Genomic DNA, 26,921 nt, shown 5'->3' with positions numbered 1-26,921 from the left:
ATACATGACAGTAGACAGCAGAGATTTTAGTGAGAACAGAAATAGAGATGCAACATATATAAATAAAAACCTTTTCAATAATATTTTTGCATTATAATTATATCTTCATTTCTGTTTTTCACATCTGTGTTGGTTTTACCTTGCAGATAATTGGGGAGTTCAATAATGCATGCACATATTTTGTAAGGTTATAAATTTCAACCAGCTGAGGATGGACATTTAAAGCATTTTTCCTCTTTAGAGTAAACAAGCAAAACAGTTTAGGGTCATGCTCTTGCTTGCTGGGAGAGGGAATCTGGGAAAGCAGAGCCCGCTTCTGCTGCTGTCCCAGATAGCACCGTGCTTTGTCCGTACCCTTCTGTGAGACTACAATATTGTGCTTCTAGAGAGCTTCTGGGGCAGGGGTTTGGAAAGTACTGCAGAAGCCAAGCAATTCCCAAAGATAGACCAAAACCATTATAACATCTTGCACCAGGATTTCCCCCAAATCCCCCAAATAATTCCAATGGCGTCGTAAGTATTTCCAGCCCTAGGAATCTTCAGTTACGTTTTCAAACGATACTTGTAGAAGCGACCACAGAAAAGACGATGATGTTGTAAACTCCCTGGTTCTTATGGGAAAGAAAGATTGCTCTTTACAATATCGCACAGCTGGCGTGACTGCTAATACTAGCCGGATGCGGACAGAGTCCTTCTTTAAAACAGAGGAGAAAATAAATAAGTGTGAAGCTAAAGTGCACGAAGCTCGGATGCGCTTACTTCCGTGCAGCTCTTACCTGAACTCACGCAGCTGAAAGGGTCTGCACACAGCAAGTCTCACACCATCGTTTTGGTCATCGGAAAGGGTCACCACGCACACATTTAATGGCGCGAATGGTTTTCCACGTAACTGTCAGCTAAGTATGCTCCAAAGGTTTTCGAATATTATTTTCCCTTCCCTTTGTACTTTGAGATGAAGATTCTAAACCCCCGAAGTCTTTGAAATGCATGTGAACGAGGCTCCTTCTGTCTGTCTTCTCCCGCTCCCGCGTCTCTCTGAACACAACGCCCGGCTTAGAGGGTCCTGAGCGCTGGCACCTGGCAGCTGGATTGCAGTCTGCTGGTGACTGGCCCTGTGGCTGCTGCCCGTGTCGTAACTGGGGTGGCGGAGACGCAGAGGAAGCAATGCAGTCGCAGGGACCGGCCCTTCACGCTCCCTGGGTGTGCGACGTCGTGTCTCTTGAAATCGGCAGACAAACCGACTCCCTTCCTGTGCCGGTTCCCAGGGCTGCTGCCTCAAGAGCCCGGAACTGCCGACTTGAAACAACGAGAACTTGTTGTTTCTCAGTTCTGGAGGCTGCACGTCTGCAAGCAAGGTATCAGGGGCAGGCGTCGCTGAAGGTTCTGGGGCAGGATTTGCTCCGACCTCTTCCTTGCTTCCGGGTGATTCTTGGTGTGTGACCCTGTCACTTCAGTCTCCTCCTCCATCTTCACCATTGAGTCGTAGTTGGTTACTTCTTAAAGAAAATAAATCAGAATGGCAATTATCACAAGCAACAATAAGTGTGGGCGAGGATGTGGGGAAAAGGTCCACTCACACATGGCTGGTGGGAATGCAAAATGGTGCAGCCACTCTGGAAAGCAGTGTGGAGATTCCTCAGGAAACTTGGAATGGACCCACCATGTGACCCAGCTATCCCACTCCTCGGTTTATACCCAAAAGACTTAAAATCAGCACACTACAGAGATGCAGCCACATCAGTGTTTATACCAGCTCAATTCACAATAGATAAAATACAGAACCAACCTAGGTGCCCTTCAACAGATGAATGGATAAAGAAACTATGGTACATCTACACAATGGAATATTACTCAGCCTTGAAGAAGAATGAAATGATGGCATTTGCTGGTAAATGGATGGAGCTGGAGAATATCATGCTAAGTGAGATAAGACAATCCACCAAAACCAAAGGCCAAATATTTTCTCCAATATGCAGATGCTAATTCACAATGGGAGGTGGGTAGGGAAGAATAGAGTCACTTAGTTTAGGTAGAGGAAGTGAAGGGAGGGAAGGGTGTGGGGCAGGAAGGACAGTAGAGTGAACAGACATGGTGACTCATGTGCATGTGTGACTGCATGACCATGTGATCCTGCAACATGGACAGTCAGAAAAATGAGAGACGACCCTCCATTTATGTCTGATCTGTCAAAATGCATGCATGCCTTCTACCATCATGTGCAACTCATTAGAATAAATTTTAAAAAATCAAAAACCAGATAGACCTTAAAATATTGCTCATTGCCAAGTCTGTAGTTGAGACGCTTTAGACACAGAGATGAAACTTTCATCCAGGTAAGGACGTACGTTGGCTGACATTCCACACGGCATGGTCTCAGCCGTGGTGGGTGATCAGAGGAATGCTCACCCAGCTCGCGGGCGTACAAGGCATCAGGAAGCGGGAAGCGGGAGCTCCTCAGGAGCCCCCGTGGGGACAGCGGTGGTGGCACCCGCACATCCATCTCCAGCACAGAGGTTCAGACGAGAGACCTGTGAAGACATGACACTTTCCACTTGAAAAGATTCAAAATGAGTCTGGCCTTCGGGAAGCGCCCACTCCTAGGCAGAAACAGACTCATGCTCGAGCGTCCTCACGCGGCTCTGGATGAGACGCCATTTCCACCAGGAATGCAGAGCACAAGAGAAGGGCTGGGCATTGCGTTGATGGGAAGCCAAGAGTCTGCTGCCAAAGCATGAGGTACGCCAGGCCAGTGCCATGGTCAGAGGTGGGTCAACAGAGGGCCTGTGAGGGTCCTCTTAATTCCCGTGCAGTGGGGTCTCTCAGACAGCCAGGGGTTCTCAGTTTTTAAAAGGCTGGAGATGTGAAGCAGGATGCGCAGATGGTAGGTCTCCCAGGATCCTTCTGGAAGCAAGATGAGGTGCCGCATGCACATGGAAGTACAGGAGCTCACCTGGAAATCTCTGAAGTCCACAGAGAATGCTGGATGGGACCAAGACAACTTTCTCCACGTGTCAAACACAATTATCGGGAGACATTTTCAAGGGTGTATCAGCTATCCACTGCCGTGTAACAAAACAGTCTCAGCGTTAACAGAATAAATAGAATGATCTATTATGATCATGATGATGATGACGGTGTTTGTCTGAAGGTAGATGAGATTCAGCTGGGTAGTGTTTGGTCATCGTCTCACGTAATTCCAGCCTCCTGGTGGCTGAGAGTAGAGGCTTCCAGAAGATTTCCTCACTCACGGGTAGACCGATGCTGACTGGGAGTCAAGACAATGATAGGTGCTTAAATAAACATTGCTCTCCTCTCCACACTGCGCCTGCTTGATCCCTCGGTATATCCGACTACAGCTCATCTGCACGAACACAATATCGGCCTCGTGGTTTAGGCCTTACGTGATTATGCACAACGCAGAAATCTCTGCTGGTTGTTTTCACTGTTGCATTTAAAATAAATAAATAAATAACCAACTTTGGAGTCCCTATTTCAAATTGTTCCTTGACCTGTTCTTTCTTTGTGTTTGCTTGTTTGTGGTTTGTCGAGGGCACATGGGAATGTTTCCCCGTGGCGACGATAAGGATGGGCCACAGAAATATTTGGGCTGGCTGAGAGGCTGGGCCTCTTTGGGAAAACAGGACCAGAGGGTTTTCGAAAGGAGAAATGGAAAGGTAAGTCCGGGACGAGGGGGAGACGCCGCTGCTTGTGAGGGGTGTCTGCGAACGGGGCCTGCCAAGGAACGTTCTCTGAGTCCGCTCGCTGGCTGCAGGAGGGTGGGCGATTCTCAGCCTCCCGGCCCCGCTCCTGCCCGTGCAAGGGGAAGGACCTACGCACGGCGCGCTCCGGGGATGGGAACAGGGTGCATTTAGAGAAAGCGCTGCCAGGCTCGCTGAAACCCCACGCTAAACGCGAACGACCGCTTTGGTTAATGTGATCCGGTTAATCCCACCACCATGTCCGGATCTCAGGAACATCTCCTCACACCCCGGTGCTGTTCACTAGAAGTTTCCATTGAGCCGTGGCCCTTCCCAGAGCAGCTCCGGGAATTCAAGATCAACCCGAGGCATGTGGCACCTGGGTACTCTCTCTGCAGGGAGAGTCAGTGTACGTTAAAAACACAGACGGACAAACGTAACCGGCCAGCCATTACGGAGGATGAAACTGATGTGCAAGGGGAGATTTGTTTAATGAAAAAGATGATGTTTGTGTCAGTGAGAGAAAGATGAAATGGATAATGGTGTGAGGCACTTTAAAAAAAAACTAAACACTGTGCCTCTTCACATCTCCAGCCAGATGAATGAAGCAAAGACATTTTAAATTACGTAAGAATTTGCAAATGTTTGAAGGATCTCTTTGCATATTTCTCAAGTGCCATGGTTGTTCCTACGCAAGACAGCAGCCCAGAGATGGCAGAGAACAGCACTGAGCACTCTACAGACGCTGCAATCAGGACTGCCAGTCAAGCAACAGAAAGAAACAAACTGGGTTTAACTCAGACACACAATTCAGGGCTCAGAATCATAACACTTCTTTTATTACAGCAGCTCGATTCGCAGTGTGGAACCAACCTTGGTGCCCTTCAGCAGAGGAATGGATAAAGCAACTGTGGTATGTAAATACAATGGAATATTACTCAGCCATAAAGAAGAATGACATTATGGCATTGGCAGATAAATGGATGAAATTGGAGAATATCATGCTAAGTGAAAAAAGTCAAGCCCAAAAAACCAAAGACTGAAAGTTTTCTCTGATAGGTGGATGGTGATACATAATGGGGGGGGGTGTAAGTGAAGAATGGAGGAAGGGATGGATTAGGTAGAGGGAAACGAGGGGTGCAGAGGGGGCAGGGGTATGAAAGATGGCGGACTGAGACAGACATCATGGCCCTATGTGCAGCATGATTATACGAATGGTGTGAATCTACATGGTGCACAACCAGAGAAACAAAAAGTTGTACCCCATTTGCGTACAGTAAATCAAAGTGCAGTCTGCTACCATGTATGACTAAATAGAACAAACACCTAAAAAATCAAAAACCAACAAGGGGCTGAGGCCGTGGCTCCGTGGTAGGGCACTCGCCTAGCACACCCGAGGCCCGGGTTCCATCCTCACTGCCACATAAAAAGAAATGAATAAAATAAAGGTATTGTGTCCATCTACAACTAAACATTAAAAAATTTAAAGAGCACGACAACAACAACAAAAAAAACTAAATGATTTTAAAAGAAAATGGAAGTTGGCAGAAGGCTCAGCAACTAACAGATGGAGTCTCGCCAATGAGCTTCCCCCAGGTTGCTGGATCTTTCCAGCAGGACGAGAAGTAAAGATGGAAACAGTCCGAAGACATGGTTTCTTCACAGATGGCCAAACTTCCTAGAACGTCCGGTGCTGACAGGGAGGTGGGGAGTGAGCAGTCACAGACAATTGTGGTGTAACCGAGCCGACTCCTGAAAATACACCACACGGAGTCTGCGCCTTCAGAGATGGAGCTGAAAATTCCAGCAGAAGTAGCTGCAGATCGCATGCGTGAGGACACGTGTACATACCTGCAGAGGGAGGGACAGACACAGAGGGGTGAACACGGACAGATCCAGGAGAAACTCCACGTTATGTCCACACAGGCGTCCACACAAGATAGTACAAACACACCCAGAGACAAATTGCCGTAAAATGGCCTCCAACTCCATCTGTGAAATATGGATGTGAAATTTTATGGTGTTCTAATCTGTGAAATTTTAACAAAAAAGAAGAAGGTGGATGTTATAAGATTTGTATGGAAAGATCAACAGGCATATTATACAGGTAGGAGGCAAATTAATGGCCTTCCAAATATGTCTGCATCCTGAGTTCTTTTTTCTTTCTTTTTTTTTTTTTTTTTGTACTGAACCCAGGGATGCTTTACCACTGAGCCACATCCCCAGCCCTTTTTAACATTTTATTTATAGACAGGGTTTTGCTGAGTTGCTCAGGGCCCTGGTGAGTTGCTGAGGCTGGCCTCCAACTTGCAATCCTCCTGCCTCGGCCTCCCCAGCCGCTGGCATTACAGGTGAGCGCCGCTGTGCCAGGCTCGGATCCTGATTTCTGGAATGGGTGTGCATGTTAGCTTACATGGCCTGGAGGAATGAGAGTAGCTAGCTGGCTGGTTTTAAAATAGGAAAACCTGCAGGATCCTTTGGGTGGGCCCAAGGTAACCACAGGGGTCTTTCGAGATGGAAGAAGGAGGTTAAAGAGATCGGGAGGATAAAGCAGTATCCTTTTCAAGGACCCAGCTGGACTGCTGTGGTTCCCTTTGAAGATGCGGGGAGGGGGTCTGGAGGCAGGAAGGGGGTCTGGAGACAGGAAGGAGGCAGCCGTGGGCATCAGAGGAGGGAAGAAAAGACACCTGTCTCTCAAGCCTGCAAAAGCGAGACAACCCTGCATACGAACTCTGGGTCTCCTTGTAACTGTGCGTCTGAAGCCCCTCACCTGGTCTGGGTGGTTCCAGACTACTCCTCTGTCCCACCATACCTCACCCTTGGTCTCTGACTGAAAGCACCCAGTGTTGTGTGGACAGAGACAACACCAGACCCAAACTCAGCTCCTCCCACTGAGCCACAGTGCCAGTGGCTTCTGACGCCAGCTGGGCGGTTGGGTGTGCCCCACACAAGGCAAGCAGGGGATTCTGCAGCAGCCTCCGCAGTGGGGCCTGTGATCCAATTCAATTCTGAGTCTGGAGACGGCGTCGGGTCCCACAGGTCCAGGGCTGCACTCCCAAGACAGCACCCACTTCAGATGCCCCTCGCCAGCCCGGGTACCTCTCTCTGAGGCATTTCTTTCACCTGGAACAGGGCAGGAACCCTTCCGAAATGGGGGTCCACGGTTTGCTACCGGAGACTGTAATAAGATGCCTGAGAGAATTTACTTATGAAGAGAAAAGGTTGGCTTTAGTCACAGTTTGGGAGCTCCGGGCTGCGGGGCAGTGACTGGCTGCTTTGCGTCCGTGGAGAGTCACTGGTGGGGAGCGTAGGTGGGGCATGACTTCTCGTCTCATGGCCAGGAGGGAGGAGACAGGGACCAGGGTTCACAGGGTCTCCTGGAGGGCCCACTACCAATGACCCGGGGCCTCCCACAGGGCCTGCCTCTTCACGATCCCCCCACACCCCCCTGTAGCATCGCCCTGGGCCAGCCTTCAACCCCTGAGCCGCAGGGCCACTCCAAGGCCAGCTACACCGTGGGTGAGAGTGGACTTTGGGTCCGCTCTGAGGCAGACATTCGTGGAAGATGAGAAAGTATTTTTAGCTTCCCTGAACTTTCTCGAGAAACTTGAGTTTCTACAGCCTTTCTTGAGCAGGAAAAAGGAGAAGAGAAAAAGATGTCAGGGGAAGAGACTTTGCTTTCTGAGGCCTAAAATTCCCCGACATTATTAGTCTTCATTATTCTGCTCACTTAGGAAACAATAAGAACTAGACCAAAAAAAAAAATATATATATATATATATAAAAATATATGCATATAAATATATGCACATGTATATCTACAGATATTTGCATGTGCATATGTAAACCTAGATATATACTTATTATATTTCTATACAGACATACATAAAATGTGTACACACATAAATATATGCATATGCATATGCATGGGTATGTACATATGCATCTATCTAAACACACACAATATGCATCTATCTAAACACACACACACACACACACACAAGATCACAGCTTGAGAAGTAGCTGCACGTTCTCCTTTTAAAAGCCTCTTTTAGTAGAGTGAAACTGATATTCTGACCTCATATGACTGCGTGACCCATGTGATCCTGCAACATGTGCAATCAGAAAAATGAGAGATGACCCTCTTTTTATGTATGATCTATCAAAATGCATCAATACATGCTACCGTCATGGGCAGCTCATCAGAAAAAACCAAATTAACACAAGACCTCTCGAATGAGCTCTCCTCTGGTACTCTCTAACTTTCTCTGCCTGCATTTACAGTCTGCCTGTGACCCCACGATTTCAGTTTTTCTAAGACCAAATTCTCTGCCATCCACAGCTCTTTCTGGAATTGACTTACTACCCAATTCCAGACAATTCTATCGGAGCATAAAACAAAGTGAAAGAAAAGTTTCCAACGACCAGCACGGATTTGGCCAAGATGGCCCCGGAGAATCTGCACTGTCGCTCATCAAATCCAGAACCGTCTCGCAGACCTGGATTCCCCAGCGTCAGCCTCAGATCCCTCAGGCTTCCTGAGCTGATGGAACCAAGGACATTGGCTGTCGTCGAATAAAGTTTAGAGCACGTCAAACACCAAGTGTTTCACCGCAGCTTAAAAAAAAAATACAGAGCAAGAAAAAGAAAAGTAGCTGATTGTTTTTGTACAATGGCATTTGCTGTTTAGAAAAATAAAGACATGGAAGAATGTGAAATTAGCGAGAGCACCAGTTTTTAGGGTAATGGACGGTCCACGTCAGTTAAACGTGTGAAGTCTAGAAATTCTGACAGGTGGGCTTTGACCTTTTCAAAAGAAGCGTCAGTTGGGGAATAACTAGGAGGGGATTGGATTCCAAGTGTCCTTCCAGGTTCACCCTGGGTGGCCCTGAGAGCAGGCCATTTCTGCCAGGTCGTTTGTATGCAGGTCACTCCATCCATTCCCGGTGGGCTGGCCCTTCAGAATTGAATTCCTCCTCCCCGTCACCCTGTTCCACCTACTCAGCCCACCAATTAACGACTCACCAAGGAGCATGGTGCCAGCCTGGGTTGGCAAACCCTTCGGGACTGAGGTAAACTCCTTCATGCCAGAATTGACTAGAAGGCGCCCTCCGGCCCGAGAGTCGGCCTTTGTTCCCTGAGACGACAGTCTCCATGGCTAAGAATCCTGGACAGACATCAAGGAAAGTCCCAGCAGCCCAGTCCTGAATGTCCCGTGGCGGGTGAGAAGACACAGCCCCTGCACAGCAAAGAGCGGCCCGGTGCGCCATTTCTGAAGCGAGCGAAGTGCGCGCAGCAGTCCCTGGAAGCTCCTTGTCGCAGAGGCGGCAAGGAGCGCTCCTCCCTCTCGGTCACACCTTGGGAAACCTGAACCGGGTGTCTCCTTGCAAAGTGGGGCTACCCTGGCTTGCTTGCAATGCCAAGCCGGCTGGCAAGACTTATCCGTTCCCTAGTGACACCCCGGGTTTCTCCTCTGCTCGGGAGGACGATGTGGGAGGGGGCACCAACTCCCTGGCCTCGCAGGCAGGGCCGGCCATTGGAGGGGAGGAAGTGTCGCAGGTGACTAAGGCAACGGCCTTCCTGCATGCACGTCCTGGAAACGCGGGGTGTCTGTGGCCGGCCGTGACCTTTAGCCCGACTCCCTTAGGAGTTCCGCACTGGCAACGACTGTGGGAAATCCTGAATCACTGGGTGCAGTTCACTTGAAGGAACAAGAAAGCAAAAGCATTCAATCATTCTCATTTGGAGAAAAACATTCTGTGTCTCCCATCTCCTCCATCAGCTAACTCTCTTACATTAAGGAAGAAAAGGATTCGTTGATGTTTATGGTAAATATTTGTCACAGTTAAGATTCACAGAAAATCTTGGCTCATGCTGCCCATGAAATAAATATACCTGCAAGCGTGCCCTCCCTTTGTGGTTTGATCTGACTTGGCAGATATTCAGCACTCAGAAATAATGGGTTAAATCAAATCTACCGCTTTAATTTTATCCCACTAGTCATATCAAACCTGCCCAAAGGATTTCTACTTACTATTTCTTTTCCCTTAAAATCTCCATCCTAGACTTCCGTAGTCGCCATCCAATGGGCTATTTGACCGGAAGGGATCAGACCCTTGCAGACCCCAGGTGCTGAATCATTGCGAACGAAGCCATATAAACGTAGGAAGTATGGGGAAGGCCTTGATAGATCTCAGAAGGATGTCTCCTGAAGCCCCCAGGTTTACCCAGACACTGAAAATGGAAGGGATAGCTCTCCAACACAACAAGAAAGCAAGGACAATTTCTCCTGCTGGCTGGGTATGGGAGGGAGGAGAAACCTCGGCAAAAGTGTGTGTAAAGATGGTAAAGGTTGCGCGTTATCTCAGCATCCATGCCAGGGATCAGGCCCACGGCGTGCTGAGGGAGGCCGGGCTGGGGCCAAGGTGCCCGTCTTTAATTCTGCACCAAGAGTCTGGAAACCTCATGGGGCAGCTGCGTGGTCCAACCAGTTGGAACATCAAAGTCTCCGCCATCGAGATTCTGATGGAATCAGTCGGGGGTTGATTGAAAAACAAAAACAAAACAACAACAACAACAAAACAACGCAGAACAAACAACAAGCTGCTTCCAACATATCAAGTCATGTTGACATTCAACCTCCTCAGCATGGAGGCATAGATAATATTTCAGTTAGCATCATATAGCTGTATCATGGTAGAGACTTAAGTACATAGTATTCTATGCATATACACAGAGTATTCACGTATATATACAAAGTACTTCATATTTATAATATTTAAAATATACACACAGTTTTCCATGCATATGTGTGCATAGTATTTTTTTGTGAGGGAGTTGGTACTGGGGATTGAACTCAGGGCACTCGACCACTGAGCCACATCCCCAGCCCTATTTTGTATTTTTTATTTAGAGACAGGGTCTCACGGAGTTGCTTAGCACCTCGCTTTTGCTGAGGCTGGCTTTGAACTCCCGATCCTCCTGCCTCAGCCTCCGGAGCTGCTGGGATTGCAAGCATGCAACGCAGCTCCTGGCTAGCATTTTGTGCCCGTGTACGTAGCATTCCGTATATAGATACAGAGCATTCCCTACTCACGTACATACTCACGCAAATGTATCCACGTGCTCGCTTCTAACAGGCTCTGTACAAGTTCATCTTTGTAAGTTGAGTTTAGGGGAGGGCAGGCTGGCAGAAGGAAGACTTTGGCGGTTACTGAAGAACAGTGGAGCCAGGGAGTGTGGCTCATTTTCAGCTCCTGGCAATCACTAGCTACCTGACCTTGAGCAGTCGACTTGCCCAAGTCTTGCCTCATTGTCCCCAGCTTTAAGACGCTGCCCACCCCGTGAGCATGTGGAGAAATGAGCAAGGAGTTATTTCGTCTGAAATAACAAGCGTACTAACTTGAAGGAGCCAGTCCTCAGTAAATGCATCTGGAGGTTGACTCTACCAGTGGCCTCTCCGGTGAGCTCCAGTAAACTTCAGGATGGTCTTTTTCTTGGACCACTCAAGAAAAGCATGCGGACGTTTTGCGTTATTCGGAATGAAGTGCATGGCATTTGATTGGCTGCTGTTTGAGACGAGGAGGGAGATGTTTGGGGTGAAAAGGTCAAGTCGCGACCAGCGTTGGATTGCATAGCAGCAGTACAGTGACGGATCAATCCTAATTGACTGTCTTTGATTGCCCTTAAATCAAGACCAGCTGCCCCGGGAAGACCAGGAAAAGAGCAGTGATCTCTACTAACATTCTAGAAGATCCAAAATTATATTTGACTGGTCCTGTATTTTATCAGTATTTCCTGTGATAAAATTCTCTATTGCACCAAAGGCAAGATTGAAAGGTGACATTCTATCTATCCCTGTACCTATGTGGATAAATAAGCTTATATATACATATCTGCATTTGCACTCAATCCCACAAAAAAGTGGGGGGAAAGCAACTTCAGTTCACCCCAGTGCAATCAAAATGTGAAGCTCCAATATGACTTTTTGCTTTTTCAGCTCAGCAAGTAGGGATATTTCTAACATTTATCATTCTCTACCTCCTCAGGATCGGAAGAGCGGTTTGCAGCTCTGGGTACGTATTAGAATCATCGGGGGACATTTTAAAGTGGCATTGATGTTCACAATTCTCTCCTGACCTGCAGGTGCCGGAGGACAATGGTCTCCTTAAACTCTCCCTTGGGGATTCTCATAGTAGCCCCTGACCCAGGCTGAGGGTCACAGGAATAATCAGAGCTGATTGTTCAGAACTCAACCTTTAAATGTTACATTCATCTGAGACTTGATTCTGTTTCCTACTCTTGGCGATATTTGTTTTCTAAACAATAATGAGTTTCATTGATCTTTGTATTTCTTCAGATCCACTCTACACCATAAGTATGCAACACAATTTCTCTCAGTGAAATTATTTTTTCAAATCTATAGATTTTACATGCCTATAAATTGAGTTTCATTGGATGCATAGATTTTTTTCTAGACAGACTTGTTAAGCACTCAGCCAATTCTTGAAAGCAATCCATTGATTGAAATTCAAGATAGAATGAGCTACACATTGAGTCGATCGTTTCTATAGTGTTAAAGTTAAAATTCCTATAAAGTGAATTATATCCTGCCTTAGAGGAATGTGATAAAATAGGCAATATTTTCTTAAACGAATTTCTTTCGGTCAGTGCATGTGTTTTAGATGTCCATCTGCTTAAAACACATTGGCTTCTACACACGTGATAAAACTTGCAAAGGATTAAATACACACAAAACCTTCGTGTACTCCTTAGCCAGAGTGTGTATATGTGATATGTGTCAGTATCGATTTCCTGGCTGTGATATCATACTATAATTTGGGAAAATATCACACTATGGGAAACTAGAGGAAGGGTTTGGAGGAATAATCTCAGGATTTAGCCGGACACGGTGGCCTGTGCTTGTAATCCCAGCAAATCAGGAGGCTGAGGTGGAGAATCGTAAGTTTGAGGCCAGTCTCAGCAGCTTCTTAGGGACCTAAGCAACTTGGTGAGAACTTGTCTCAAAATTAAAAAAATTAAATAAAATAAAAGCAGGGCTGGGGAGATAGCTCAGTTGGTAGAGTGCTTGCCTTGCAAGCACAAGGTCCTGGGTTCAAATCCCCAGCACCACACACACACACACACACACACACACACACACACACACAAAGCAAAAATGGGCCGGGGATTTGGCTTGGAGGTAAATCCCCAGTACCAAAAGAAAAACAAAGGAAAAAAAATCCAAGGTAGAGAAAGGATGCTGGATACCCACCCTGGGACCCAATCCCTATGCCTTTTTGAAGTCTCTTTTCTGTCATTTCTCAACCTACTTTTCCTTTAACAACAAGGTCCATCTCTCACAAAGCGGTGAAAGTATTCTCCAACTTATGATAAAGGCATATTCTGCAGACTCCTGTGTGACTACATCTCCCCCAAAGCAACAATGCTAAAAAATACTCGTCAGATTTGGGGGGCCCTGCACAGCATTCTGCCAGACCTGATTATCTATCTACCGACCCTGTAGTGTAGCACCAGGAGCAAAAGAATGTGGCAGAATTTGGGTTTTTCTTGTCCCCCTCCAATTGGATCTCTGGGTCCGGAGCCCCAGTCCTTCTGTACGGTGTCCCAGCCAGCTGGAGTTGGTGTTGTGGTGATTCCCGTGGCCATAGCCACCCCGACCACGAGCTGCTAAACAGAAATGCCGTTGATACGGACAGGACGTCCACCCAAGTTTGCATCTGGAAATTAGGTGGTATTACGGACATCTCCTTGGAAGGGAGGTTACGCGTCACCTAATGTGACTTGAACCTTCTGGAAAAGCACAATTCATGCTCAGTCCGTTGACCACGGTTTACTGCTACAGCTTCTATCCTGTTCCAGAACATTTCCATCACCCGGAAAAGGAAGTCTCACACCCGTGAAGCAGGGCCTTCCCTTCCCTCTCCGGCAACCCGACGGCTCTCAGGGGACTTTGGTTTGTGTGGATGTACCATCCTGCAGCACGTGACCCTCCACGCCCGAGTTCCCGGGTGGCGCGTCTTAGGTTATTTTTAAAGACTGCAAGTCGCTAAGGACTGATCAGAGCAATATCCCCAGAGGCAAGAGCAGCTTCTGTGATGCGAGGTCACAAAACAGACGTCTAAGTTAAAGCAGGGAAAAAAACCAGATCACGATTCCTAAGGAAAGACTACAAAGCAACACAGACTTGATAGACAGCTCCAGGAAACAGGCAGGAAACCCAGAGTGACGCGTCGGCGGTTTCCTTCTGTCTTTGGTGCACTCCTGAATACATCTGGTCGGTTTTGTTTCCAACGCATCCTCAGCACCCGCCACCACTGCCTTTGCACCTCCCTGCCACCCAGTCTCTACCTGGATTAAGGCCACGGGCCTCTCCTGATCTCCTGCTCCACCTGTCCTTCCCCTGCCCCTTCTACAGATGTCATGCCACCATGTGACCCCGGGCTGTCCACGGCAAGGCCCCTCTGGCCTCACAGCTCCATCTGACCCAGAGGCTGCTCTTCACTCCTCTGCCTTCTTCCTGTAGCTGAGGCCTGAGCTGAATCACCAGCCCCAGAAGGAACTGACTGACCCCCCCACACACACACTGTCCCGGAGCTGGGTGGACCCTCGGCAGCCGGGCTGTGTGGGCCTGAACTCCTTACCGTCACCCACCTGTCCACGTGAATTCTGCTTTCTTCCTGTCTTTTCCTACCAGCATGAAGGACTGCAGAAAGCAGAGACCTAGTCTTTCTAAATCAGTGTGCACCTCTCAAATAGCACTCAGCATGCAGCAGGGACTGAGGAGATGCTTGCGAGGTAAATGGGAGAGTACACCCACTGGTGGTTTTATGGAGAAAAGGAAAAGAGAGAGAGACAGTTCCGCCTGCATAGCATGACTTCATTTCTCTTGCCTTATGAAAGGGTTTTCTTCCGATCAGTCAGTAGATATTGCATGTTGCTATGACTTGGATGTGAGGCGTCCCCCAAAAGCTCACGTGTGAGACAATGCAAGAAGGTTCAGAGGAGAAATGATTGGGTTGTGAGAGTCTTAAGCTAATCAGTAAATTAATCTCCCTGATGGAATTAACTGAGTGGTAACTGAAGTGGTAGGGTGTGGCTGCAGGTGGGTCACTGGGATGTGCCTTTGGGGTTTATCTTGTCCCTGGTGAGCAGAGCTCTCTCTGCTTCCCAGCACCATGTCCTGAGCTGCCTTCCTCCTCCACGTCCTTCTGCCATGATGTTCTGCCTCACCTTGGGCCAGAGCCATGGAGTCGGCCCACCATGGACTGAACCTCTGAAACCATGAGCCACAATAAACCAGGTGGTAACTCAAGGCAGGTGGGTGTGGCTGAAGGAGCTGGGTCACTGGGCACCTGCCTTTGGGGTTTATATCTTGTCCCTGGTGAGCAGAGCTCTCTCTGCTTCCTGGTGCCATGTCCTGAGCTGCTCTCCTCCTCCAGGCCCTTCTGCCATGATGTTCTGCCTCACCTTGGGCCAGAGCCATGGAACTGGCCAGCCATGGACTGAGTGTGGCTGGAGCAGGTGGGCATGGGGGTGTGGCTTTGGGGTATATATTTTGTATCTGGTGAGTGGAGTCTCTCTCTGCTGCCTGATCACCCTCTCCCGCCATGATGTTCTGCTTCACCTGAAGCTCTGAGCGATGGACCGGCTGTCTATAGACTGAGGCCTCCGAAACCGTGACCCCCCACATAAACTAGAAAAAGTTTCTACAATTGTTCTGGTCTTTTACAGCAGCAAAATACCTGAGTAAGATGCATGTCAGAGTGGGGATATAGAAATCTCCTTAAACTGTACTAAGGTACAGGTGATTTCCTCCCTTCAATATATTATGGAGTAGTAAAAACAGACATTTGAATATGTGCTATGAATCCCGCATAGATTCGTGATTTTTTTGGATATATCCAGGCAGGGAAAAGCAACTTAAAACTGTACATCACTGATTTAAAAATGCCACAGGAGCTATCAGGAGTTGAGGTTTTAAATATAATGAAAGGACTCTGAAATCATTCATTAAAATGAAGTTCTGTTCTGTTCACACTGAGCAGACCTCAAATGCATTCATACCTTCAGGGAGACTTGGCTGTTTTGAAACTCTCATAGAACACTGTCGATTTTTCTTCTTAAGTTAAAAAAAAAGAAAAGAAAAGAAAAGAAAAAGAAAGTTTCTTTAAGAAATGAATGGGCAGAATCACCAGACAGGTTTAGAGATGCTTTATTACTGAATCAGTATGTACAAACTCTAACAGGAAAATCATGAGTCACAGAATATCAGGCTCTGTACAATACTTTCTTGTGTTTTTACAAAACGTTTTTTACAAGATTACTTCTCTCTAAATAACATGACAGACATACACAGAAATTCAACCTTTTTTTTATTACATACATAAATAAATATTGACTTTAAATGACCACGAGAAGCAACATGATTTCTACAGACCTTTTTGATGAGAGGGTAACCACTGTTATCTGCATACTACCATATAATTAAAGAAGAGAAAAAAATAATAACTTTGTATAGAACTCTGTTAATCACTCTGCGAACTGTATAACTTGATAAAATACTCAGCCAAGATAAGACAGCCACGAGGGTTCCATGCCTTATGTGAAACTGATCTGGGCCATGCAAAACCACAGGTAAGAGTCCACAACTTCACGGTGAAGTTTAAGGTACATGCAGATATTTAGCCTTGGTGCTCTGAGTTATTTGCAGTTATGGGGATGTGCAAATTTGAGAAACCATAGAATGCAGTGTAACAAAAGATATAAAATAAGTCAATATCATCAATGGCACCTACTGATACATTGAGCAAAATTCATATGTAGACTCGCATGATACAGATGCAAGCTGAAATTCAGTTTTGAGATCAGGTTTTGCAGTGGATATAGAAACAACTTCAGCCTTAGGGTCTGTATTAATTTCTTGGCTAACTCTTAGCTCCTGGGGCTTTCTCCTGCAGTTGGTTGGTTTCTTATACAGGGCAAATTCTCATCTTTTCAGTAAAGATCACTCTGTGGCAAAGTTCTCAGTGGGTCCCTTCCTGGCCTGGGGGACAGGTAAACACCCTACAATGCACAGTGCCCTCAAGAAAGGTCTGTGCAGACCCAATTTTAAAGTGCTGCATTTGAGAAAGCCCGATTGATTGAGTCAATGCATGTGGATTTTGGGGAGCAGGGTGATTCTAGGGTTTGGGTGTATTTTTAATCTTTAGGTATTGCTTAATAAACATTTCCAAAAAAGATCTGTCATAAACGTTATTCTCTGTCATATAGAGTAATGGATGACTTAATGGACACAAGCCGGCTTGTCAAAATCATTTCCATAGAATTCCACTTAGGGAAAGATGGTAACACAGAAAAATTCATCACCAAGGAGTGAATTTTGTAAGTGGAAATTAGTATGTGACTGCTGCGTATCTCAAGTTAGCCACCTGGAGCTGGTGAGTATTTCTGATGAGCTCAATTTTTTAAACTGTTATCGGATCTATTTTTCTCATTCAAGGGAAATGCATCTAATCTCAGTAAAGCACATTAGAGAATGAGAAATTAAAATGGTATTTTATTTTGGAAAAAAATACAGATTTTTTTTTTCACTTTTATTAGGGTGCTCACATTTCTAAAATTCAAAAAAATTCAACTAGTTTTGGTCATTTGATTATTACTGGGGATTACTAAAATTCAGAAAGATACACATTTCTTTGACTACCTCATTAACAGCGTTTTCCTTCCAGTAACACTATTAAAACTTAAATTTTTGAATACCACACCAAAATTAGATGCTCACAAAAGCTGCTATGGATTTCTTAAGGATGATGTAAGTTTCAGATTCATCTTCTGAACTGGAAATATATTTGCTCAATGTCTTTTACCCAGACAAAAGAAACAAAATTAAATTTTATAATATTAAATTTACATAATAATTTAATAATATTTTGTATCTATGCAAAGACTCCTGCATTTTTAACTATACAAAAGTACAAAACTCGGCTGGCATAAATATTTTGACTTGTTCACAACAGATGAAGGTAGAAGATACACATAGAGCCAATAATTAACAGTTTCAATTTTTGAAATTTTAAAAACTGAAAATTCAGATGCTGGTAGCGGCACTGGAACACACCATGGTTTGGGATCTCCCTGGTTTTGCTTAAGCTTGGGTGTTTTCCAACAAAGGCTGTTTCCTTGTTCTCTGGTTTCAAATACTCCTCGAATCAGAGACTTCCACAGCACGGGGTAGCAGGTCCACCCCAGCCTGCAGGAAGAGCTGCAGAGAGCCCTTCAGGACCATTAGGAACCCCCGTCTTGAGGGTCCTGCTCCAACTTGCTTACACACAGACGCCAAGCATCCCTACCTTCCCACTTTTTCAATCCTCGCACACACAGGGAACGGGTGTCAGTCAGCGTCTCTCATTAGGCATCCGGGTTTAAGACGGTTGCCTCAGATCTGCACCCTCCACGTCATCCTAAAAGTGACATCCTCCACGTGGCTATCCACCTGCCTTTGGACAGCACCATGACATCACAGAGTCCGTGAGCTCTGAGTGGGCCACGCACCTGGCGATGGCACGCACCCCGGACACTGCTCAAGGACAAGGGGGTGAGTCTGTTCCCAAAGCGGAGAACAACCTTACTGGTTTTCTTCCTGCTATATTTGGGGGGATGGAGAAATGGGGGAGCCCTCTTTGTCCAGTAATCAATGTTTTCTTATAGAATCCACGTGGATGGGGAAACGGAATCATCCACTATATATTTATGATCTGCAGAAGACCACGATTCCTCCCACCGCTGCTGAGCTGCCCAAGAGCTTACGCACACGCAACTTATTCTCACGTATGTGGAATTCTGTGTGATTCTGCTTAGGAGTGCATCTTCTCACGAGAGTGTGTGTGCAGACACAGGTCAGCATGCACACACACACACACACACACACACACACACACACACACGGAGCTGCCGGGACCCACACCCATGACCTCCTACTAAGGGCTGGTGTGGAGTACAAGAAATTTTCCACACAGTAAGATTTAATGCATCTGAAAAAGTACAGGCTAAGGGAAATAATCATCCTTTTGTTCTAAGAAGCAAGGCTGCTTTGTTTGTAGCTTGCTGAGAATATTCTCACATGCAAATAGCTTCCTTAGATTCAGAAAGGACAAACCTCCTTAAAGTTCTCTTAAAAAACTCCTCAAGAGTTCAGATCCTTTCATTTGAAGCAACAGGTCTTTGAATTTTTGGATGGTCAAGCAAAGCAGACTAACAGAATAAATAGGTTAACACATCAGGAAAACCTCCCACATCGGATGGAATATTGAAAGTCGTCCCCAGAAAATAATTTTCATTGTTCCAAGAAAAAAATCTATGGAGCAGCTTAATTCATCGAGTCCCTCTGCTTTGGGGTGTCTGGTACACGATTAATTACAGACTGAACGTTCAGTATTCTTTGTATGAAAAGAAACCTAGCATGCTTAATGTGGGACCATTTTTAGATTTAAATTTATAATTCAGAATATGAACTCTATAAGTTAAAAACCACCCAGCCATGGTACAAATGCTCTTATGAAAGATTTGGAGCTTGTAGGGCCCAAAGGCTGTGTATAGTCTTAGCTGATGTTGCAAATCAAAACAATAATTGAACCACGTCTATTTTATCGATTCAAGGCATGTGTGATATATGTGAACCGTGTCCTCAGCTTTGAGATTTTGCTGTTCCAAATTCAGAGAAGTCCCAATTCTGCAAATATTCAATAGAGATGAGCAAAACCGTACCCAACACTGAAATTCAGAGTCGAATTGACCTGTTCTGTTTTCTCCGTTTTCCAAGGGAATCCATGTCCATCCTGGTCACCCACTGCAGTGTCCTAGGAGCACCTGGGAGGGAGGACACAGGGGCCCGGGGCACTGGAGCACCCAGGAGGGGAAGATCTCTCAGAAGTACCTGCTGCTTCTCTGGGGAGACGTGGCCGTCGCCGGGTCCCACGAAGCCTCGGGACAGTTCAGTACCTTTCCGGAGAAGGCTTGTAATGGTGCAGGTGATGATGTTTCAGGTGGGGTCCTGGAAGTGACAAGACCTCGTTGTCACATCGTCCCATGCATAGGGAATAACAGTATCATCACACCGATGGTCGTGACGCCTGTGGGCCCCGGCCAGGGTCCTGCAGCTGCGGGAACCTTTCCTGTTGCAATCTGAGGGTGCAGACTCACCTTCATTCATTCTTTTTTATTAATTTTTTTTTTTAGCTGTCAACGGACCTCACTTTATTTATTTATATGCGGTGCCGAGAACTGAACCCAGGGCCTCACACATGCCAGGCGAGCGCCCCCAAGCCGTCAAATACCAAGAGAGAAGACAAGCTCCTAATCCTTCGAGCAAATCATAATCTCATGTTTCTTTCCTCGAAAAAAAAAAAAAGTTTTAAAAATTAACAAATAATTTGGATACACAGAACTTAAAAGGAGCTTTGGGAAAACATTTTATTTAGTCTTCACAAATGTAAAAGGCTTACAAACTCTCTTGTTGAGACCGTGGTTGTTTTTTCTACAAACTGTAAAGCAAACCAGGTCATAGAATGTCGTCCATTGTTTTAAAAAGATCAGAGTTTGCAAGTTCAGAGCCAGGCTCAGCAACTTAGAGAGGCCCTAAGCAGCTGAGTGAGACCCTGCCTCTAAATAAAAAAAAGAAAGGGCTGGGGGCGTGGCTTTATGGCTAAGCACTCCTGGTTCAATCTCTGGTACCCCCCAAAAAAAATCAGATTAATCTCAATTTCCCTATCGATACACCAATCTTTAAAAATTGCTTTTTAAATTTAAACGCACTACATAATATAAAAATCATCAAGTGGCTACTCATTTGGAAAGAGTAGGTGGTCATATTTTTCATCCATTTTACTTGATTTGGCTATAGATCAAGTAGATGCAGTGGGTGTACTATAGGAAAACTCATGCCATACATGATAGTAAAATCTTTAATAAAAAATGACCATCTTCACAAAAATCAGTTCTTACGTTCTAATGTTTGAAAATCTTAATTTTTCCTGGTGTGGTGTTACGTGCCTGTCATCCCAGCAGCTTGGGAGGCTGAGGCCAGAGGATCTCGAATTCAAAGCCAGCCTCACCGATTTAGTGAGGTCCTGAGCAACTCAGGGAGACCCTGTCTCTAAATAAAATACAAAAAGGACTGGGGATGTGGTTCAGTGGTGAACTGCCCCTGGGGTTCAATCCCTGGTACCAAAAATAATAGTAATAAAAATAAACTAATTTTAAAAATCTTAATTTTAATTTTAAAAAATATTTGTATTTGTTCTAATTAATTGTACATGACATTAGAAGGCATTTATGCATTTTGATAAATCATAATGGAGTGTAATCATAAAAGGAGTGTAATTTCTCATTTTTCTAATGGCAATTTTTTTTTAAATCGTACATTTAAAAAAGGTCAAAGCCATGTGAAACTATAGACTTTTTCCACATGTACTTATGGATTAGGAGACAAGGAAAATGTATTATGTAGAACCACCATTTGACCTAGCTATCCCACTCCTCGGTTTATACCCAGAGGACTTAAAATCAGCACACTACAGTGATGCAGCCACATCAATGTTTATAGCAGCTCAATTCACAATAGCTAAACTATGGAACCAACCTAGATGCCCTTCAACAGATGAATGGATAAAGAAAATGTTATGTATATATATATATATATATATATATATATATATATACACACACACACACATACACATACATACACACACAATGGAATATTACTCAGCCTTAAAGAAGAATGAAATGATGGCATATGCTGGTAAATGGATGGAGCTGGAAAATATCATGCTAAGCGAAATAAGTCAAACTAGGGGAAACAAAGGCAGAATGTTTTCTCTGATCTGCAGATGCTAATTCACAATAGGGGGAGGGGGCACGAGGGTAGAATAGAGGTACTTTAGGTAGAGGGAGTGAAGGGAGGGAAGGGTGTGGGGCAGGGAGGACAGTAGAGTGAACAGACGTGATGACTCATGTGCATGTGTGACTGCAAGACCCACGTGATCCTGCAACATGGACAGTCAGAAAGATGAGAGATGACCCTCCATTCACGTATCATCTATCAAAATGCCTCCATGCCTTCTGCTGTCATGTAATCAGAACAAATAAAATAAATAAAATTTTCAAAAAATAAATCAATGCAAAGAAGGAAAGGAAGAGAAAGGGAGGACGGGGGAGGGAAGAGAGAGGGTCTGGAAGGCAGGGGACAGGCATGCAGTAGGCAGCCCCCATGTGCTCTGGGTGAGGCTGGCCAGAGTCCAGCATGCAGATGCAGAGCCGCGCGGGGACGAGACTCCAGTTCCTGCTTCCAGGCGCGTCACCACAAAGCCTTCGCCCTCATTCCGCCCAGGTCTCTGCCCGCCAGGCCGGCCTCCACAGCCCGTGCGCCGAGGCTACTCACTGTGTGCGGCGGAGGGCGGCAGGGCCGGCGTGCGGAAGGTCTTGACGGTGGCGGGCCCCTCTCCTCCCGAGGTCAGCACCTGAACTTCCAGCCGGTAAAGGGTGGATGGCCTCAGGCTGGGCACCGTCAGCACGTAGTGATCCTGTGGAGGCACAAGCAACAGAGGCAGCAGCGCCGGAGGACGCACCGCCTGTGAGGCCCGAGGGTCTCCTGGACGTGCAGCTGTGGCCTCCGCAAGCCGCCGTTTAGCGGGGCGGAGGCTCCTCCTGACTTTCTGGACTTCTCTACGTGGTCTCTGAGCGCCTGGCTCGAGGGCGGGCAGCCGGCCTGGGCCCCTGTTCGCTCTGCCAAGGTCTCCGGCTGCCCTTTTCCCATTTTGTGTGTCTCCCTCCTTCGCACGAGCCTTTCCCAGGGAGCAGGGGGCTCGGGGGCTCGTCCTGCCATGTGAATTGCTGATCGCCCACCTTTCCGCGCAGGAGCCGGCTCGCTGCCCTAGGACCCCGCAGCCAGTGCCCGGAAGCCAGCGCGCTCCTTTTCAGACCCACGCATTCTTCTTACAACTCAGGCCAACCTCGGACCTCCGTCAGGGGACGGCTGTCTCATTTCCAGGGAACGTCTCCTTCCGGGACTTTGCGGTGCTTGTGCTTGGCGCTGTCTTTTGAATTTGGGAGCAAGTGTTGGATGGGCTGAGAAGGTTTTCAGAGAGGGTGAAATTCCCCCAAGCCAAGGAATTCGGTGGCTTGGAAGACTGTCCAACCAATTATGGGCTGCGGCCAAATTTGAATGGGGGAAGGAGAGACAAACAACAAACTTCCTTGAGCTGTTTTTTTCCCCCAATTCAACACTTCAAACAGGGCATGTCCGCTTGGACCAGAGGGACACGGGGTTAGTCGTGATGGAAGAAAGGGCTGGGTGTGCTTTTGATACTGGCAGGAGAAGGTCCGTGGGAGCTGGCGCTACTAATCAAAGTGTGAATGACAGAGGATGCCTGCCAGTTCTGAGGTCTCCACAGTGACCCCTGGGAGAGGGACAGGCGCAGAAGCACGATTCCCAGCCACGGCATGCAGCATGACCCCCACACCCGGCCACTGAACGTGAGCCACCCATAACCAACCACAGGGGCCCAGAGAGCAAAGGGACACCTACTGAGGGCAGAATCTGGGACTGGGAAATGATGCTGTTGGGTAAGCTGTTCTGCCTGCTCTCCGTGGTGACCTCCGCCCAAGTCACTTGAAACCCCGTCATGGGCTGGTAGAGGTTGGCCTTGGTCATCTTCCAAGTAAAGTGGCCGGTGATGTTCACGTCTTGGACGATGAAGGATGCAGACAGGTTCTCAGGCTTGGCCAGGACTTTGGAGAAGACGGGCCCTGTGGGAATACAAAACGAGGAGGGTCGGGCTCCCGGAGAGAGCAGCGCCGGGGGACGGTCCCCACCCGCACCACGCGTAGAAACGAATTAACAGAAGCTTCAGGCCACCGCCCTGCGAGAAGGGCCCAGCATCCTGGTCTCATTCTGAGCCCGAGAGACGGAGGCATTGCTCTCCAGCAACACTTAGCCAAGGGGAGAAGCGATGGCAAGATGCCCACAGGTCATTTGGAGATTGGCACCCAGCAAAGGGGTGGGTGAAAATGGAATAACTGAATTCAAAGCGCACCAAGGACAGCTGCCATATACACACTTGGCTTTGTTTCCAAAGTGCTAACACTGTCTGCCAAAAATATCACGCCGTGCAGTCAGGATTGGCAGGTAATCCACACACGCCGATAGCACCTTCCCCCAATCAGAGACTTGGATTGCAATTTAGAAGAAGGGGTGCTTTGGATTTTTAGGGTCTTTGGAAACATTTTCAAAGTGCTGCTGACCTCTGGGACCCAGATGCACAACCAGCTCTTCCTACCTGTGTCTCCCGGACACTGAAGGTGCTTGTGGCTCTTCCCCTTCAGAGCGGAGCAGGGTGGGGTAGAGAAGAAGTTGGTTTCTGCCTTCGAGTGACTGTTCGGCCGGATAGGTTGGACGCTCACCTTATATTTGCAGGAAAAGGACAGGTCCTGAAGAATCACGTAATTTTCCTGGAACGAGAGAGAGAGAGGGTGTGTTAGCAATAACCAATAAATCTCATTAGGGATTAAGAACTTGGCAGGAGTTGAAATCACAACCCAATAAGGACATCTTCCCGTATGTGGAGGATGCACAACATGGCTTTTATAAAAAAAAAATGCAAAGGAATTCCCAACCCTGTGTTTTGATTCATTATAATTGTGAAACCCTCCCACGGTTGTGAGATCCATCCATCCATCCATCCATCCTTGGGGATTCCACAGTACTTAAAACGGCTCTCATCAAAGCACGCAACTTCTATCATTCGCGACAAGCATATTTGGGGTTGACAGCTGTGTGGGTGGCAGCATAGAGCTAGAAATGCAAATTTTACCCAAAAAAAAATGAACTTGGGCTCAATTTATATGTAATTTTTTTTCTGTTAAAGACTATATTCATTAGCAATGCATTTTCCCCCATTTTTTGGAGTGCAGTTATTGCTTCCTGCCAGAAGATGGATATTAAAAATAAGTAGGAGAAATGGGCTCTGCTGTCAGGGGTCAGAGTCTCGGAATAATTTAATGACACACGGAAAAGGAGGTAGAGAGTAGCAGGTTTGCAACCTTGTCTCTTAGCTGTTAGACTTGGCTGTTGCACAATGTATTTATGGAATCTTAACTTGGGTGTGAAAAAGGCAGGGATGGACTGGCTTTAGCTGGAGCCCTTGGTGGGCAGGGGCGGGGTCCCTAGCAGACAGCCAAGCGGAAAAACAGGAAGCAGAAATTAAAATGGAGAGACTCCAGTCCTTCCTGGGCTGCTGAGTCACCACAGGGGACACAGCCTGAAAAGCGAAGGTATAGATGAAGGGGTGCAGAACCCCAGTTCACCACAGCCAGCACAGAAAAACGAACAGGCTGCCCCTCAACCCAGAGAGCCCACGCCTGCTCTGCCTGGGGTCCAGACTGGTTTTCTTCAAGAACCAATCTGCACAGTTGGTGGGACTGGGTGGGCACTCAGGGCTGGCCACCGGAGACTGTGCTTTGCAGAGACCCCAGAATGCTTTTCCCAGGCAATAACAGCTCAGCGAGCAAACAGTGCATCCTGGCGTAAAGGCAAATTATTTACGTCTGGAGCTTATTTAACAATGTAAAGGGTCGCGTGCTGAGGCTTCCAGGGTTCTGAGTCTCACGTCTACCGCGGGACACCATCTGTGCTTCCTGAACAGTAAGTTCCTGAATGGAGAGCGGTGAAATACCAGCGAGATTCTCCAGGTTCCACAGAACCCCGTATTCTTCCTGAGCTTTGCAAGCCGCTCTCCCTAACTTGTTTACAAGGTCAGTTCTCTGTTTTACTGATGGCCACAAATTTGGGGGAGACATTAAGGAGACATAAAAAGAATAACACCAAGGGACAGGAGTTGAGACATGTCAAATGTCCCAAAACACAAACCGAAAAAGTGTGTTTCTGAAAACCTGGTGATCTCATCATCTTAAAGTTATGCAAGCAGATAGGATTCTAAAAATTTTGTTCTCGCTGCTTTGGAAAGTATGCAAAAGGGATTCCAGCTACACATTGCAAATGAAAATGTTGTCCCTTCGGGGCCAGGTCTTTGGATGTTTCAGACTGTCCATTGTGACAGATTATGTATAAGTGATTGTCAACATCTTGCATGATACAGGATGTTTTAAACATCTCATATTGGTTTGTGGATTCTACTCTATAACTCCTGCTATAGACACCAAAATATTTGCAGTAATGGATTGTGTTGTTTAATAGCAATTGGTAAGAATGAGTTATCCGTGGGACATATGTGGTTTGCTCAGCCTTCTGACCTATTACATGCACACCAAAACTACGTAGAGTGGGTGAGTACACTCGTCTCCTTACGTGGGTCACGGCAGAAGATGTCTCTGATCCGGCTGTTTTGTTGTGGGCACATACCTCTGGAAACCACTCCACGTGGTATCTGTTGACTCTGGGATCTGTAATGTCAAACACAAACAAAACAAACAGCCTGGTTGTCACGTTCCATGTGTGTGAGTCAGCATTCTGTGACTGTCGTGAAATACCCGAGATAATCAACTTATAGAGAGGAAAGGTTTATTTTGGCTTAGGGTTCCAGACCACAGTTGTTGGGCAGACACATTGCTTTCAAAAATCTGAGGGCAGCAACCATGGCGGAAACAACAGGTGCAGAGAAACGGCCCCCCTTGTGGTCAGGAAGTGAAAAGAGAAAGAGAGGAAGAGGGCAAGGTCCCACAGATCCCTTGGTAGACACACCCCCAACAACCAAAAGACCTCCCCTTAGGCCCCACCCTTCAAAAGGCTCCGTCCCTCCCAGCTGCTCGGGGGAGCAAACCTTTTAGCACATGGGCCTTTTTAGCACATCCCAGGTCCAAACTAGACCAAACAGTGCGGTCTGAGGCTCTTAAAACTGACAGAAGAGGAAGACAGAAAATAAAATTCTATGGGCAAGCCAAAAAGAAAAAATGCATAGCTTCGTCAAAGGAGGCATGCAGATTCAGTAGAAATCTGATTATTTAGTTAATAGGTGTAGAATGTGAAGCATAAACCTGTGTGGAAATCTAAGCACTATGTAGAAAGAGAGCAATGATTTGGTGCAGTAGTATGGGGAATAACCTAGCTAGGGTTTCTCTGATCAGCAAAACCCTACAGGACAGGGCAGCCCATGGGAGCTGCTCTCTGAGTTCCCGCAGTTAGCCAGG

At 46.7% G+C, this 26,921-nt stretch overlaps 1 protein-coding gene across 3 annotated transcripts in view; it reads right to left on the bottom strand.

Annotated features, from left to right (window-relative positions):
* Positions 1–18,696: 18,696 nt before the first annotated feature.
* The window catches only part of ANOS1 (anosmin 1), a 149,591-nt gene continuing 141,366 nt past the window's right edge, over positions 18,697–26,921 (bottom strand). For all 3 annotated transcript variants that reach the window (XM_079123158.1, XM_079123156.1, XM_079123157.1), the window contains 5 exons: positions 26,083–26,177; positions 24,056–24,227; positions 23,305–23,525; positions 22,159–22,300; positions 18,697–19,770 (listed from right to left, as the gene is read on the bottom strand). In XM_079123158.1, the coding sequence (XP_078979284.1) occupies positions 19,712–19,770; positions 22,159–22,300; positions 23,305–23,525; positions 24,056–24,227; positions 26,083–26,177 (689 nt within the window). In that variant the 3' untranslated portion in view covers positions 18,697–19,711. The remainder of the gene's footprint in view (positions 19,771–22,158; positions 22,301–23,304; positions 23,526–24,055; positions 24,228–26,082; positions 26,178–26,921) is intronic.

This window comes from Sciurus vulgaris, assembly GCF_902686455.1.
Source record: "Sciurus vulgaris genome assembly, chromosome: X".
NCBI lineage: Eukaryota > Metazoa > Chordata > Mammalia > Rodentia > Sciuridae > Sciurus > Sciurus vulgaris.
The sequence above is the reverse complement of the archived record's forward strand: the minus strand, read 5'-3'. Positions and strand labels throughout refer to the sequence as shown.